At 43.7% G+C, this 15155-nt stretch overlaps 1 protein-coding gene across 1 annotated transcript in view; it reads left to right on the forward strand.

Annotated features, from left to right (window-relative positions):
- NXNL2 (nucleoredoxin like 2) overlaps positions 1-14407 on the forward strand; it is a 31338-nt gene extending 16931 nt beyond the window's left edge. The window contains exons 2-3 of the mRNA XM_032164471.2: positions 9670-9791; positions 13701-14407. Of these exons, the coding sequence (XP_032020362.1) occupies positions 9670-9775 (106 nt within the window). The 3' untranslated portion in view covers positions 9776-9791; positions 13701-14407. The remainder of the gene's footprint in view (positions 1-9669; positions 9792-13700) is intronic.
- Positions 14408-15155: the final 748 nt, after the last annotated feature.

Consider the following 15155-nt stretch of genomic DNA (forward strand, 5'->3'; position numbering starts at 1 on the left):
AGAAAGCATCCTCTTATCTCCTATCAGGATGAGGGATGAAAGGCTCAGTGTTCTGGGAGCTGGGTAGGATCATACCTTTTCATGAAATTACCCTGATTTCACTTTGGCACTCTTACTTTCAGCCACGTATTTCTCAACCAAGAGAGCCCATTTGCCACCTCAGGGGTGGTAAGTTCAATCACTCAGCATGTGGAGGTGGGAGGGAACCTGGAGATCAAACCACTTTGTAAACACATCACACTCTTCCTTGTAGGTGCCTGTATTACTACTTCAAGGGGGCTTCTGGAGCCACTGGCCCCCAGGCATTTGAGGATTACTTGGGATAAACCAGTTGGTTCTCACATTTTCCAGCTGTGGCCCAGATCACGCTTGTGTGTCTGTGGAGTCAGCCTCCACTCCCCTTCTGCTTTTACAGCTTCCAAATATGTTTTTGTTTTGTTTACTCTTGTTTGCCCCATCATTAAAAAAACAAATCCCTTTGCTGTCATTTTAATGGCTCTATTAGTGAGTGAAATTGCATGCATGTGTTTAAACTGCCTATTTCCCTGATTGTTGAGAAAAGTTAATTTTATGTTTGTAATTCTACAAGGAAGACTCCTTTTAAAATTTTACTTAATTTAGTGAACTGACAAAATGCCATGTGAATCTAGTTTTCTGCTTTAAACATGCATTCTTTCTTTTTTTTTGAGATAGAGTCTCTCTCTGTCGCCCAGGCTGGAGTGCAATGGCGATCTCCACTCACTGCAAACTCTGCCTCCTGGGTTCACGCCATTCTCCCGCCTTGGCCTCCCGAGTAGCTGGGACTACAGGCGCCCACCACCACACCCAGCTAATTTTTTGTATTTTTAGTAGAGATGGGGTTTCACCGTGTTAGCCAGGATGGTCTCAATCTCCTAACCTCGTGATCCGCCCGCCTCGGCCTCCCAAAGTGCTGGGATTACAGGCGTGAGCCACCGCGCCCAGTGAAACATGCATTCTTAACCTTTATAATACCTCCACAGTTGTAATGACAAGTTCAAAGTTATTTCTACAATATCTGTCTGATTTTGCGTTGGAGTATGAGAATGAGAACAATTGCGCCCAATTGAATCTGACCACTTTACACCAGAGGTAGGAAGTAGTGGAAAAATTGCCCATGACTAAGACCTAAAAGGATGATTTTAAACTAGGTGCAGCTAGCTAGGAATCTTAGATCTGAAATCCTGGATGATATCCTTCCACTCCACGTGAAAAACCCATCTATAATCTAATGTCCCATGGGACCCAGTCTTGCCTTCAATGAATGCCATAATAATTGCAAAAACCAAACTCCAATTGTTACTTGCATCATTTGAAAAATAATTGAGGAGATCCACTTCACAACCCAAGGCTACTCATCTAAAACCTCCCTTGCTAGCTGGGCATGGTGATGTGCGCCTGTAATCCCAGCTACTCAGGAGGCTGAGGCGGAGAATTGATTGAACCCGGGAGGCGGAGGTTGCAGTGAGCTGAGATCGTGCCATTGCACTCCAGCCTGGGTGACAAGAGCGAAACTCTGTCTCAAAAAAGCCCAAACAACAACAACAACAACAAAAAACCCTTGCTTCTCCTCCCCAAATAGCCCTCCAGAGTCTTCTATCCACTCCTCTTGAGGCCCAGCCCATGTGGCTCTGCTCCCCACCCTCCTTTTCCTTGTCTCTGAACTCCTTGCTACATAGCATGTTGCAGCATGTCTGGTTGAATCTGCATCGCTTTACTTTTTTCTCCTGGTGCTACATCTGCAGCTGGGTCTGACCCAGAGGCCCTTTCCAGCGGGTCGGGGAGGTGGAGAGTCCGACAGGGTAAGAAGAACATTTTTCTTATCTAGCTGTGGAGTGACAGAGAGAGGGCTGGCTAGGGACATAACAAATCATATCTCCTTTATACTTCATGTAAAAGATCTGATATTATTCCAGATATATTTACCTGGAATAAATCCTCAAGATTAAAGCCTTATGGTTTTTTGGGTAAGCATTTGCAGTGATAAGGCATAAGAGACATCATTTTTCATTCCTATGTTCTTTTTGCTCTTCTATTTTCACTTTCTGAAACAGAAAAGTAATGATCTTTATTCTTCTTTCCTTATGTATGTGTTGTCATGATTTTGTTACAAATAATCATCTTCAGGTAAATGTATTGTATTAGTACAAGGTTTTAGATATCAATTAATTAATTCATCCATTCATTCATTCAACAGGCATTTGGTTCTTCTCTCTCCAGGCCTGGGCTGACATGAAACTCATCGTTATAATGGTATATGATGAGGTGGTGGAGTCAGGGCCTCAGGCAGGGGTGAGCCTCAGAGGGAGAAGATAGAGTGGGGCTGGAGGAACCTGTAAGGACCACTGCCCCATTCTGACACCAGGGCCCTTTATTTATTTTTATCATTATGTTTTTGAGATGAAGTCTCCCTCTGTCACCCAAGTGGGAGTGAAGTGGTGAGATCTCGGCTCACTGCAACCTCCACCTCCCACGTTCAAGTGATTCTCCTGCCTCAGCCTCCTGAGTAGCTGGGATTAGAGGTGTGCACCACCACAGCAGCTAATTTTTGTCTTTTTAGTAGAGATGGGGTTTCACCATGTTGGCCAGGCTGGTCTCAAACTCCTGACCTCAAGTGATCTGCCCACTTTGGCCTCCCAAAGTGCTGGGATTACAGACGTGAGCCACTGCACCCAGACATGGCCCTTTAAAGAAGACCTCAATGACCCCTTCCTGGAGAGGAAATCTGATGCCTTTGGCAGGGAATGATCATCTCTTTCTATCATCTATTTTCTTTCTATGTTATCTATCTATCTATCTATCTATCTATCTATCTATCTATCTATCTATCATCTATTTATAGCTGTCATCTATTTATCTGTCATCTATTATCTATCATGTATATATGTACAATGTATGTACATATCTACTTATTTATTTATTTATTTATTGAGATGGAGTTTCACTCTTGTCACCCAGGCTGGAGTGCAGTGGCATGATCTCAGCTCACTGCAACCTCCACCTCCCAGGTTCAAGTGATTCTCCTACCTCAGCCTCTGGTGTAGCTGGGATTACAGGCATTTGCCACCATGCCCAGCTTATTTTTTATTTTTAGTAGAGACAGGGTTTCTCCATGTTGGTCAGGCTGGTCTTGAACTCCCGACCTCAGGTGATCCACTCGCCTCGGCCTCCCAAAGTGCTGGGATTACAGGCTTGAGCCACTGTGCCCAGCTGTATCTGTCTATTAATCTGTCTAATCTGTTATCTGTCTTTTATTTACCTTTCTCTTTCTCATCTATCTTTATCTCTGTCAACCATCTGTCTATTATACATTTACTGATATTTCTTTTTCTTTAGACCTCTTGATTCTTATTTTGATTTTATTTTGGTAAGAAGACTTCACATAAGATCTCCTCTCTCAACAGATTTCTAGCTGACAATACAGTATTGCCAGCTATAGGCACAATGTTTTGGAGCAGATGTCTAGAACTTACTCTTGTTGCACAGATGAAACTTCATATCCATTGAGTAGTATCCATTTTTTCCTCCCCCAGCCTCTGGCAACCACCATTCTACTCTCTATTCCTGTGAGTTTGACTACTTTAGACACCTCCTATAAGTGGAATCATGCAGTATTTGTCCTTCTGCACCTGGTTTATTCCACTGAGCATGATATCCTCAAGGTTCATTTGTGTTGTCACAAATGGCAAGATTTCCCTCTTTTGTGAGGCTGGATAATATTCCATTGTATGTGTGTACCACATTTTTTATCCATTCATCTGTTGATGGACATGATGGTTATTTTTCCATCTTGGCTATTGTGAATAATGCTGCAAGGGACGTGGGACTGTAGGATCTTTCTGGGATCCTGATCTCAATTCTTTTGGATAAATACCCAGAAGCAGGATTGCTGGATCATATGAGAGTTCTATTTTTAATTTTTTGAGGAATTGTTCCATATTGTTTTCCATAGCAGCTGCATAATTTTGCATTGCCACCAACAAGGTAGAAGGGTTCCAATTATTCCACATCCTCTCCAACGCTTGTATTTTAATTTTAATTTAAAAAAATTTTTGAGACAGAGTCTTGCTCTATCTCGCCCAGGTTGGAGTGCAGTGGCATGATCTTGGCTCACTGCAGCCTCTGCCTCCCGGATTCAAGTGATTCTCCTGTCTCAGCCTCCTGAGTACCTGGGATTACAGGTGTCGGACACTACACCTGGCTAATTTTGTATCTTTAGTAGAGACAGGGTTTCACCACATTGGCCAGGCTGTTCTTGAGCTTCTGAACTCACATGATCCACCCGCCTCGGTCTCCCAAAGTGCTGGGATTACAGGCATGAGCCACCGTGCCCAGCCAACACTTGTATTTTTGTTGTTGTTAATCATAGCCATTCTAACAAGTGTGAGGTGATACCTCATTGTGGTTTTGATTTGCATTTCCCTGATAATTTGTGATGTTGAACATCTTTTCATATACCTGTTAGCCATTTGTATGTTTTTGGAGAAGTGCCTATTCAAGTCCTAATCCCATTTTTAATTGAGTTATTAATTTTTTGTTTTGCTTTTTCTGTTGAGTTGTATGAATTCCTTATATGCTTTGGAAATTAGCCTCTTATCAGATATACAGTTTACAGCTATTTTCTCCCGTAGCATAGGTTGCCTTTTCACTCTGTCGATTGTTTTCTTGGCTGTGTTGAAGCTTTTTAGTTCGATGTAATCCCACTTGTCTATTTTTGCCTTAGTTATCTGTGCTTTTAGTGGCAGATCCGTTAAATCATTGCCAAGGCCAATGTCATGAAGATTTCCTTTATGTTTTCTTTTCTTTTCTTTTTTTTTTTTGAGATGGAGTCTTGGTCTGTTACTCAGGCTGGAGTGCAGTGGCGTGAACTCGGCTCATGACAACCTCTGCCTTCCGGGTTCAAGCGATTCTCCTGCCTCAGCCTCCTGAGTAGCTGGGACTACAGGCACACACCATCACACCTGGCTAATTTTTATATTTTTAGTACAGACAGAGTTTCACCATGTTGACCAGGCTGGTCTCAAACTCCTGACCTCAGGTGATCCACCCAGCTCGGCCTCCAAAAGTTCTGGGATTACAGGCGTGAGCCACCGTGCCTGGCCGATCCCTTATGTTTTCTTCCAGGAGTTTTACAGTTTCAGGTCTTACATTTAAATCTTTAATCCATTTTGAGTTGATTTTTGTGTATGGTGTAGACAAAGGACACATTTCATTCTTTTGCATGTTTCATTCTTTTCTGGTTTTCCCAACACCACTTACTGAATTTCTTTCATCAAAGTTTTGTAGTTTTCAGTGTTCAAGTCTTCCATCTTTTTAGTTACGTTTATTCCTAAGTATTTTATTTCTTTTGATGCTATTGAAAGTGGTATATTATCTATCTTTCTATCTAATCTATTATCTATCTATCATCTATCTAATCTATCTCTATCATTTCTAATCTATCATCTTTCTATTATCTATCTATCTATCACGTATCATCTATCTGTCTATTATCTATCTGTCTATCTATCTATTATCTATCTATCTATCTATCTATCTATCTATCTATCTATCTATCTATCTATCATCTATCATCTAATATGTTTTCTTTCTCCACAGACAGACTGTGACTTCCTTGAGAGCAGAAATTCCATCTACCTGGTTGATAGAACTGGTACATAGTAGATTCTCTATAACTATTTGCTGACTTAGTGAATTCTTTTTTTTCTCTGGGGGAGTCTTGCTCTGTTGCCCAGGCTGGAGTGCAATGATGTAACCTAGGTTCACTGCAACCTCTGCCTCCCAGGTTCAATAGATTCTCTGGCCTCAACCCCCTGAGTAGCTGGGATTACAGGCGCCTGCCACCATCCCCAGCTAATTTTTGTATTTTTAGTACAGACAGGGTTTCACCATGTCGGCCAGGCTGGTCTCCAACTCCTGACTTCGTGATTTGCCTGCCTCAGCCTCCCAAAGTGCTGGGATTACAGGCGTGAGCCACCGCAACTGGCCTTGAATTCTTTTTAATGTCTATGCAGCATGTTAAAGTGGGTATACTATAATTTATTCTCTACAGTCCTTGGTTGATAGAATTGATGCCAGTCTTTAACTTTTACTGCAATAAATGTCCTCGTATATATGCCAACCAGGACTTTTGTTGGACTACAATTAACTTCAAGATGAATTGGTGAAAGAATAAAAAAAATGATTCATCTCTGTTTTTCTAAACAGTGTGCCAGTTGTCCCATCCTGATTTAGGGAATAATCTGTCTTTCTCCCACTAATAAAATAAGACACTAATACTTAAGGCACTAATCTCTCACTTATACCACAAGGGCCTGGAGCTGTGACTTAAGTACTTGGGCCTTTCTTCTCTGTGTGGGGAGCAGCCCAGACTCCAGGCCAACCCCTGGGCTCTCTGCATCCAGTTGCTTTCCACTCCCTACAGCAGGACCAAGACCAGCCTGAGTTGAAGGAGGTACTGATGCTCAGAATTCAGGGGGGTCCTCACTTGGATGATGCTTGGTGCCAGTCCCTTCTTAAATTTTGCAACCTAGGTACGTGACTTGCCTCACCCAGTCCCAACCCTGCCCCTAAGGTCTTGTTCTTACTGTGTGACCACAGGTCGTGTTCTTACTGTGTTACTACCATGGGTGGAGCCAGGCTGGGCTAGGGGATACCCAGGGGAAGTGACTTGCTTTTAAGTTAGAGATGATCAAGTACACAGAATTCCCTATAGCCCAACACTGCAGCCACAGGCACATGCGACTATTTGAGCACAAGAAATATGGCTAGTGCAACTAACTGCATCTTTAACAATGTCTTATTTTAATTAATTTAAATTTAAATTTAAATGCCCACATGTGGCTAGTGGCTACTGAATGGGATGGCACAGGGGGATCCATACTAAGAACTTCAGCTTTCCTCTCTCTGGCCCAGACTTGGTCACATGGCTGTGCTTGAGTAGAGAGGGCCTAGGGGTGTCATCCCTGGCCAGACAGCCATGGACCCAGTTCCGCACTGGGGAGGGTGAGAGGCAGGCCTGGTGCCACTGAAAAGACTGAGGGGACACTGGGCCCCCCAGGGGATCAGCAGTAGGGGCCACAACTCTAAGAGTCACCCGCATCTGGCGTTATCTTTCCGTATTTACATTTATACATGGGCCTCTTTCTGGTCCTGCCATGTAGTCCATCAATCTGTTTGTCTTATCAAGCGATTTGAATTTCTGTATCATTATAATGTTTTATCATCCGGTAGAGCAAATCTTCCCTGTTTTCTCTTCTTTTGCAGAACTTCCTTGGGTATTCTTAAATGTTTAGTTTTTCTGCAATAAGCTAAATGCCAGTATGTAGTTCAGAAGAGAATCCTGTTGTTTTTACATGAATCCACATTCTTCCACATTTGTTTATAATATGGTTTGATGAGAACCCACTTGGTTACATTATGGAGGCTTTGATCCAACAAGAAGATCTGAGTTATCATTTATTCAAATTTTGTTTTACATCTCTTGATGAATTATTTTTTTCTTAGACAAGGCTTCACTCTCACCCAGGCTGGAGTGCAGTGGCACAGTCATGGCTCACTGTAGCCTCAATCTCCCAGGCTCAAGCGATGTTCCCACTTCAGCCTCCTTAGTAGCTGGGAATACAGGCATGCACCACCACACCAGGATAATTTTTTTTGTATTTTTTTTGTAGAGACTGGGTTTTGCCATGTTGCCCAGGCTGGTCTCGAACTCCTGGCCTCAAGTGATCCTCCTGCCTCGGCCTCCCAAAATATTGGGATTACAGGCATGAGCCACCATGCCTGGCCCACTTGCTGGAGTTTTAATGTTTTTTCCATACAAGTCTGCATGGCTTGTAACTTTTCACATATGTTGTTGCTGTTGCCATTGTAAAGATAATCCTTTCTTCCTTTTTTTTCTTCCTTCAAACTTTATATATAGAAAAGAAGTTCTGTGTAGCATGTTGTTTCTTGCCAGCCACCTTATTGTTTTTAAGGCATTTCAGTTGCATCTGGATTTCCCAAGCACATGGAGGTGCCATCTTCCAATTTTGCCTTCCTTTGTATAATTTTTCATCTCTTCGGCTTTTCTCTTGCCTTAAATTGACATTAATAATGACAGAGGCATAATGAAAATATGTCTGGTGTTTTGGTATCAAGTTTAATACTTATTTTTGGTTTAAGATATGCTTTGTATAATAATATGCACTTATTGTTATTAAGTGTTTTAAAAATTTAATCAGGAATGCTGAATTTTTAAAGTGCCATTTTAGCTGTATGCAGACAATTATGTGGTTTTTCTTCTTTGACTTATTAATATAGGGAATTATGTTAATAGATTCTTAATTTGAATTTTCCTTGCCTTCCTGTGGGATAAATTCTATTTGGCCATGATTTATTATTATTTTAATGAGTTTTAGAATTAGATTTGCTGATATTTTTACTTAGGTTATTTGCAGAGATTGTTTTTTGTATGCTATTTCTTCTGCACTTTTTGCTCCCAGATCTTGCCATTCCCAGCAATGTGCTGTCTTTTCTGCAGACCTCTGCAGGATGCCTCATGTTTGCAAACCTCCATGCCCATTCAGGGCTTCGTCTACCCACCTGCGTAGTTTGCAGTGTACTCGGTGGTTTTTCACAGGGTGTCACTCTTGGTTTTGCTTGTTTTAATTTTTTAAAATTAATTTTTTTATTTTTATTTTTATTTTTGAGACAGAGTCTTGCTCTGTTGCCCAGGCTGGAGTGCAGTGGTGTGATCTCAGCCCACTGCAACCTCTGCCTCCCAGGTTCAAGTGATTCTCTTGCCTCAGCCTCCCAAAAAGCTGGGATTACAGGCACGCACCACCATGCCCAGCTAATTTTGGTATTTTTGTAGAGATGAGGTTTCTCCATGTTGGCCAGGCTGGTCTCAAACTCCAGACCTCAAGCGATCCCCATGACTTGGCCTCCGAAAATGCTGGGATTACAGGCGTGAACCACCATGCCCGGCAGGTTTTACTTGTTTTTAATTTTCAAAGATGTACTTCACTTTTTGGTGAATAGAATATGGAGATGTACTAGGTCTGAATCCTTTATTTAGATGCAAACTCCTGGGCAAGTTTGTTTACCTCATCATGCCTCAGTTTCCTCTTTTGTAAAATGGTGATAATTATCACACCTATCTCATAAGGTTGTTAGGGGACTAGATAGATTGTGAATATATGCAGACTTCTTAGAAGAGCATCCAGCACCCAGCAAACATTATGTAAATGCTTGGTTCATTTGGTTAGCTTCAGAGAACCTCAGATTTAACAGGAAGAGCCCAATACTGGTTTTTGTTTTGTTTTGTTTTGTTTTTTGAGACAGAGTCTCGCTCTGTCGCCCAGGCCGGAGTGCAGTGGTGGGATCTTGGCTCACTGAAACTTCCGCCTCCTGGGTTCAAACGATTCTTCTGCCTCAGCCTCCCGAGTAGCTGGGATTACAGGAGTACACCACCACGCCTGGCTAATTTTTGTATTTTTAGTAGAGACAGGGTTTCACCATGTTGGCCAGGCTGGTCTCGAACTCCTGACCTCAGGTGATCCACCCGAGTTGGCCTCCCAAAGTGCTGGGATTACAGGCATGAGCCACTGGTGCCAGGTACCCAATACTGTTTTGATGCTTTCTTTTCTTTTCTTTTTTTTTTTTTTCCAGACAGAGTCTTGCTCTGTTGCCCAGGCTGGAGTGCAATGGCGTGATCTTAGCTCACTGCAACCTTTGCCTCCTGGGTTCGAGCGATTCTCTAACCTCAGCCTACTGAGCATCTGGGACTACAGGTGCATGCTACCATGCCAGGCTAATTTTTTTTAGTATTTTTAGTAGAGACGGGGTTTCACCATGTTGTCCAGGCTGGTCTCGAACTCCTGACCTTCAGGTGATCCACTCGCCTCGACCTCCCAAAGTGCTGGGATTACATGTGTGAGCCACAGCTTCTGACCTTGTTTTGATGCTTTCACATGATCAGAGCTTGGAGCTATAGGTGCTTTGGAAGATGTCTCCACTGTGCAGAAAGAATGTTGAGGTCTGTACATGGGAAAATCTTAAAGACCTTAATAATCTTAAAGCTAGCTGGCAGAATCAGAACTGATGTTTTATTTTCCTGTTGAAATTCTCTTTCTCTCCTACCACAGTTTGGCGCTGGTAACTGTGCTGCGTGTGTGGAGTGGGCAGGGAAACTTGTGATTCCACCGTTGCTATGGCAAGAGCTCCTGTTTCCAAGCAAGGGTTGAATTGAACTAAATGGCAAGTTCCTGTGTCAGTGGGTTTAGTCCAGTCCTGTGTAATTCACCAAGGGCTTTACTCCGTCAGGAGGAGGGGCCCAGTCCCACCATGAAGCCTTGAACACCTAGGGGCGTCTCACTGGGCAAGATGGGGGTGCAGGCCAGTCCTCCTCAGAATTGTACCTTGCCCATTTAACGTCTCCACCGGAGACCTTCAGCCAGGAGAGCCAGGACCACATCTATTCAGAGAAACATTTTCACCATCAGAGGGCACACAGGGAGGGGGTGGCCACACAGGGCCCATGTTTATCTCTTCCTTGCAGACTTGAGGGGCTTCTGGTCCCCAAACAAATAGAGAAGGTGAGTAGGTGTCCCAAAGCTGAGGAGCATGTACCCAGAGAAGGCGGTTTCTCCCTCCCTCAGTCCCCCATAGCCCACCTCCAGACAGAATGCATCTGATTCCTGTTGGCGTGTCCCTAAATAGCTGACCCCAAGTTCAGTTCTAATAGCACCAGAACCTTTAACACTTTCGTTCGTGTTGTTTCTGGAGTGAGCGCTCATTCATTCACTCTATTGTATTACTGGGGGCTTTCTCTATCCCAGCCCTTGTGCCTGCCCTTGGGACAAACATGTTCTGACTCTGTGGATGGGTGGAGTAGATCCTAGGTGGGGACAGCTCCTAGGGCTCTCCTGCGAACCCCTCTTCGGCCTCCCATCCATAGTAGGAAACGGGCCTGAAATGGGCCATGGGGGAGTATTCACGGAGCAGAAATCAGAAAACACTTCTAAGTAGCGGCTCCTCCTGCAGCTGGGTGTTAAACATGCACAGTACACCCTGCAGGTAGTCACACACGGGACGAGTGACGGGCCTTTGGAGATGCCCTCGGATCGGGTGAGCCGTGCCCCCACCAGGCCGCATGCTCAGCAGCGGAAGCTCCTGCCGGCCAGAAGGAGCGGCCGACCCTGGCAAAACACAGGGCGATCGGCCTGTGCTGTGCGACCCGGGTGTTGGGAGGTGAAGGGGGATCATGAGTCTCCCTCTGAGTTGAGGCTGAGCCTCGCTTTAATGACAGACACCTTAGCTCTCCATCCCCCATGTCACCCTAAGAGTATCTGAGTTAGGAGAAGGAGGCCCAGCACTTTGACAGCACCCTGGATATTGTTCTTTAATCCTCCTGGTGAAGAGGCACCCAAGACAGAGATGGATCTAACTGACGTGTGGCCGGGATGTGCTCACAGGCTGGTGCCATAAGCCTCAGTCCGTGTCCCACAAGAGGCCATTGTGCAGAGACTTTGGTGCCAGCACTGCAGCCTCTGTTCTGCACTGTTGAAATTAGCACCCTGTGTGGGCCTGGGTAATCTTGCTTGTTCCCATTAATATGTCCAATTAATATTGCCTGAAGGGCAGATTTACTTGTAGACTAGGGAGTTCCCACCTGAGGGGCAATTACTAGCTTGCTATTGAACATTTATTGAAATTGTTCCTATGATTGATTGAAGGACATAAAATAGTCATTTTTTTTTTTTTTTTTTTGAGACAAGGTCTTGCTCTGTCACCAAGGCTGGAGTGCAGTGGGGAGATCTCAGCTCATTGCAGCCTCTACCTCTCGGGCTCAGGCAGTCCTTCTACCTCAGCCTCCTGGATAGCTGGGACTATAGGTGTGCACCACTATGCTCAGCTAATTTTTGTATTTTTTGTGGAGAAGGCATTTTGCCATGTTGCCCAGGTTGGTTTCGAACTCCTGGGCTCAAGTGATCCCCCTGCCTCAGTCTTCCAAAGTGCTGCGATTACAGGCATGAGCTACTGTGCCTGGCCATACAGTAGTCTTGAAACCTGAAATACTCATAATATCTTGGGTGATATTGGAGAAATGCTCTAACAGAGATTGGTGCCCCAAAGAGTTCCATAATAAAATGGACATGTTTTCTATAGGATCATCACACTGGGGGATTGAATAGAGTTCCTCATTGCACTCATGAGCAGGTGGTTGAATGCATGGAAATGGTAGGCTGGTGGTTGCCAAGAGCAGGGGGAGGGGAAATGGGGCATGGTTTTTAGTGGGTGTGAAAATGTTCTGGAGATGGGTTGCCCAACAGTGCAGATATACTTACCACTGCTAAACTGTACACTAAAATGGTTAGGATGGTGTTATGTTATGAGCATTTTGCCACAATTTTAAAAAAGATCTGTATAGACAGTTCTCCAAAGAAAATACACAAGTGGTCAAAAAGTACGTGAAGAAGTGCTAAATGTTAGTAGTTATCAAATAAATGCAAATCAAAAGCACCGTGAGATACCACCTCCCTGCCACTAGCATGGCTAGAATGAGAAAGACGGTTAATAACAAGTATTGGTGAGGATGTGGAGCCTCTGGAACATCTGTATTCTTGCTGGGATTGTAACATGGTGCAGCCTCTTTGTAAAACAGTTTAGTGGTTTCTTTAAAAAGTTAAATGTTTTCATATGGTCTAGCAATTCCACTCATATATATACCCAAGAGAACTGAAAACATATGCCCCAGAAAGGCATATACACAAATGTTCATAGCAGTATTATTCACCATTGTCAAACACTGGAAGCAACCCATATGTCTGCCAATTGATGAATGGATACACAAATGTGGTACCATACCGTAAACCAAAGAGTATCTGAGACAAGTCTCGATCAATGTAGGAAGTTTATTTTGCCAAGATTAAGGACATGCCTGTGACACAGCCTCAGGAGGTCCCAATGACATATGCCCAAGGTTAGTTTTATACATTTTAGGGAGCTTAGTTTTATACATTTTAGGGAGACATGGGACATCAATCAATATATGTAAGATGTACATTGGTTTGGTCCAGAAAGGTGGGACAACTGGAAGCAGGGAGGAGGCTTCCAGGTCATAGGTAGATAAGAGACAAATGATTGCATTCTTTTGAGTTTCTGATTAGTCGTTCCAAAGGAAGCAATTAGAAATGCATTTAGGTCAGTGTGCAGAGAGATGACGCTGAGCTCTGTCTGTCCTTTGTCCACAGGAATTTTAGTAAGAAATAGAGCAGTGGAGATTTTGAGGTGGGGACTTCCTTATACAGCCTATTTGGGGCTGGATCCTTAGGAAGAGGATTTTTAGCTGATCTGAATAGAGGGAAGGAGCCAGCTTGTCGGGGAGAGGAATGTTTTCCAGACTTGAATGGATTTTTGCGAAGACTGGAAACTTGCAGAGGGCCAGGGGCGAGGGATCCTGGCAGGGGCCGGGTGGTCTGAGCACATGTGTTTGCAGATGTAGGGCCTGTCCCCTGCCATCCTGGGGACGTAACTCTAAGGACAGTGCTGTTTTTCCAAAAGGCACACGTTGCATAACTTACTTTAACTAATTTCTTTTTGTAGGACTCTTTGATTTTGAAACTGCATTTTTAAGCTTAAAAGGAGGTCATTAAAAGATCTGGCATTAAGCTCACCCTCCCCTTCTTATTCTTTTAAAGCCATTGCTGTGAATTAGATGAGGGAAAGATATTGAAGAGGAGTTGGGCACCCCGAGAGTGCAGCTGTTCTCCCCCTGCACCATCCCTGTCCTGCATTCTGTGAGTCTGTGCTCATCAACAATGTGCTGTGACCATGTGACTCAGCAATCCTGCTGCTGGGTATATACCCAAAAGAAAGGAAAAGGAAGCCAGTATATTGCAGAGGTATCTGCAACCCCATGTTTATTGCAGCACTGTTCACAACAGCCAAGATTTGGAAGCAATCTAAGTGTCCATCAACAGATGAATGGATAAAGAAAACATGGTACGCATACACAATGGAGTAGTTTTCAGCCATTAAAAAAATGAGATTCTGTCATTTGCAATAATATAGATGGAAAAGGAGGCCCTTATGTGAAGTGAAATAAGCCAGGCACAGAAAGACAAACATCACATGTTCTCACTTATTTGTGGGATCTAACAATAAAAACAATTGAACTCTTGGACATAAAGAGTAGAAGGTTGGTTACCAAAACCTGGAAAGGGTAGTGGGGTTGGGAGGAAGGTGGGAATGGTTAATGGGTACAAAAAAATACAAAGAATAAATAAGACCTAATATTTGATAGCACAATAGTGTGATTACCGTCAATAATCATTTGATTGTACATTTAAAAATAACTATAATTGCATTGTTTGTAACACAAAAGATAAATGCTTGAGGGGATGAATACTCCGATTCTTCGTAATGTGATTATTATGCACTGCATGCCTGTATCAAAACATCTCATGTACCCCATAAATATACACACCTACTATGTACCCACAAAAATTAAAAATAAAAAAATTAGGCCAGGCATGATGGCTCATGCCTGTAATCCCAGCACTTTGGGAGGCTGAGGCAGGTGAATCACGAGGTCAGGAGTTTGAGATCAGCCTGGCCAAGATGGTGAAATCCCATCTCTACTAAAAAATACAAAAGATTAGTTGGGTGTGGTGGTGGGAAACTGTAATCCCAGCTACTTGGGAGGCTGAGGCAGGAGGATCGCTTGGGCCCAGGAGATGGAGGTTGTAGTGAGCCGAGATTGTGCCACTGCACTCCAGCCTGGGTGACGGAGCGAGATTCCGTCTCAAAAACAAAACAAAACAAAAAAACAAACAAACAAAATATTGGAAAACACAAACAAAAACCCAATGCACTTGACTCTCCCGACATGTGAGTCCCCAGCAATGGACCTAGACTTCTCAAGGTTTCTCAACTCCTTTTATACCTGGTTCAACAGGTGGCTGCTTCTTTCTCACGTTGGGGGCTCACACCTATGTGGTGGCCCTGGGCCTCCAGCTCCCACGTGGGCCAGGTTTCCTCATGACCTCCAAGGCCTCCTGAATTCTCCCCGTGTAGAGTGAGCAAAGAGCTTGTCTGCTGAAGATAAAGTCTCCCAGGTGTGCTTGCCGAAGGAGGGAGACAGTCTTCCAGTT

This window comes from Hylobates moloch, unplaced genomic scaffold (genome assembly GCF_009828535.3).
Source record: "Hylobates moloch isolate HMO894 unplaced genomic scaffold, HMol_V3 SCAFFOLD_10, whole genome shotgun sequence".
In the NCBI taxonomy this organism is placed as follows: domain Eukaryota; kingdom Metazoa; phylum Chordata; class Mammalia; order Primates; family Hylobatidae; genus Hylobates; species Hylobates moloch.